This window comes from Morone saxatilis, unplaced genomic scaffold (genome assembly GCF_004916995.1).
Source record: "Morone saxatilis isolate NCDOM2014 unplaced genomic scaffold, NCSU_SB_2.0 Contig4, whole genome shotgun sequence".
NCBI classification, from domain to species: Eukaryota; Metazoa; Chordata; class Actinopteri; family Moronidae; genus Morone; species Morone saxatilis.
In genome coordinates, this window is record NW_023339984.1 from 17923413 (window position 1) to 17923920 (window position 508).

General features: G+C 41.5%; 1 protein-coding gene across 1 annotated transcript in view; it reads left to right on the top strand.

The window, feature by feature from the left end:
• The window catches only part of rnf175 (ring finger protein 175), a gene marked incomplete at its 3' end in the record, with an annotated part of 7374 nt that overhangs the window by 5525 nt on the left and 1341 nt on the right, over positions 1-508 (top strand). Inside the window, 1 exon segment of the mRNA XM_035675850.1 lies at positions 347-448. Within this exon segment, the coding sequence (XP_035531743.1) occupies positions 347-448 (102 nt within the window).

The window sequence follows — 508 nt, forward strand, 5'->3', positions numbered from 1 at the left end:
AGAAGCCATGTGTTTTATGAGGATGTTGTGTTTCAGGGGCTATGCTACCATGACTCAGCAGTTTAATGATCTCAAAACTCCAGAGCCTGTTGCCTTTGCTCTGATACTGTGAGCTACGTTTCTAAACAACTCAAGTAACTAATCGATTATTATAATGGTTAATGATTATTTTCCTGTTGGTTGATATTCTGTTGATCGACTTGTTTCATTGTTTGCCATACATTACATCAGATTTAGTTGATCTTTAAAACATGGCAGTGAGCTAGTACACTGGGATAGGTCATTTGAAAACTGATATAAGAAAGGATTATCAGTATTTCTGCCTTAACTTGCCCCACCCCTTCAGATTCCACGAGTTCTGCATCCGCGGCTGGTGCATCGTGGGTAAGAAGCAGACGTGTCCGTACTGCAACGAGAAGGTTGACTTGAAGAGGATGATGAACAACCCGTATCCTTTTACTGTTTCTGTGTGGTTGCCCGAGTGATCTACAGGCTCTTCACAGTTAGT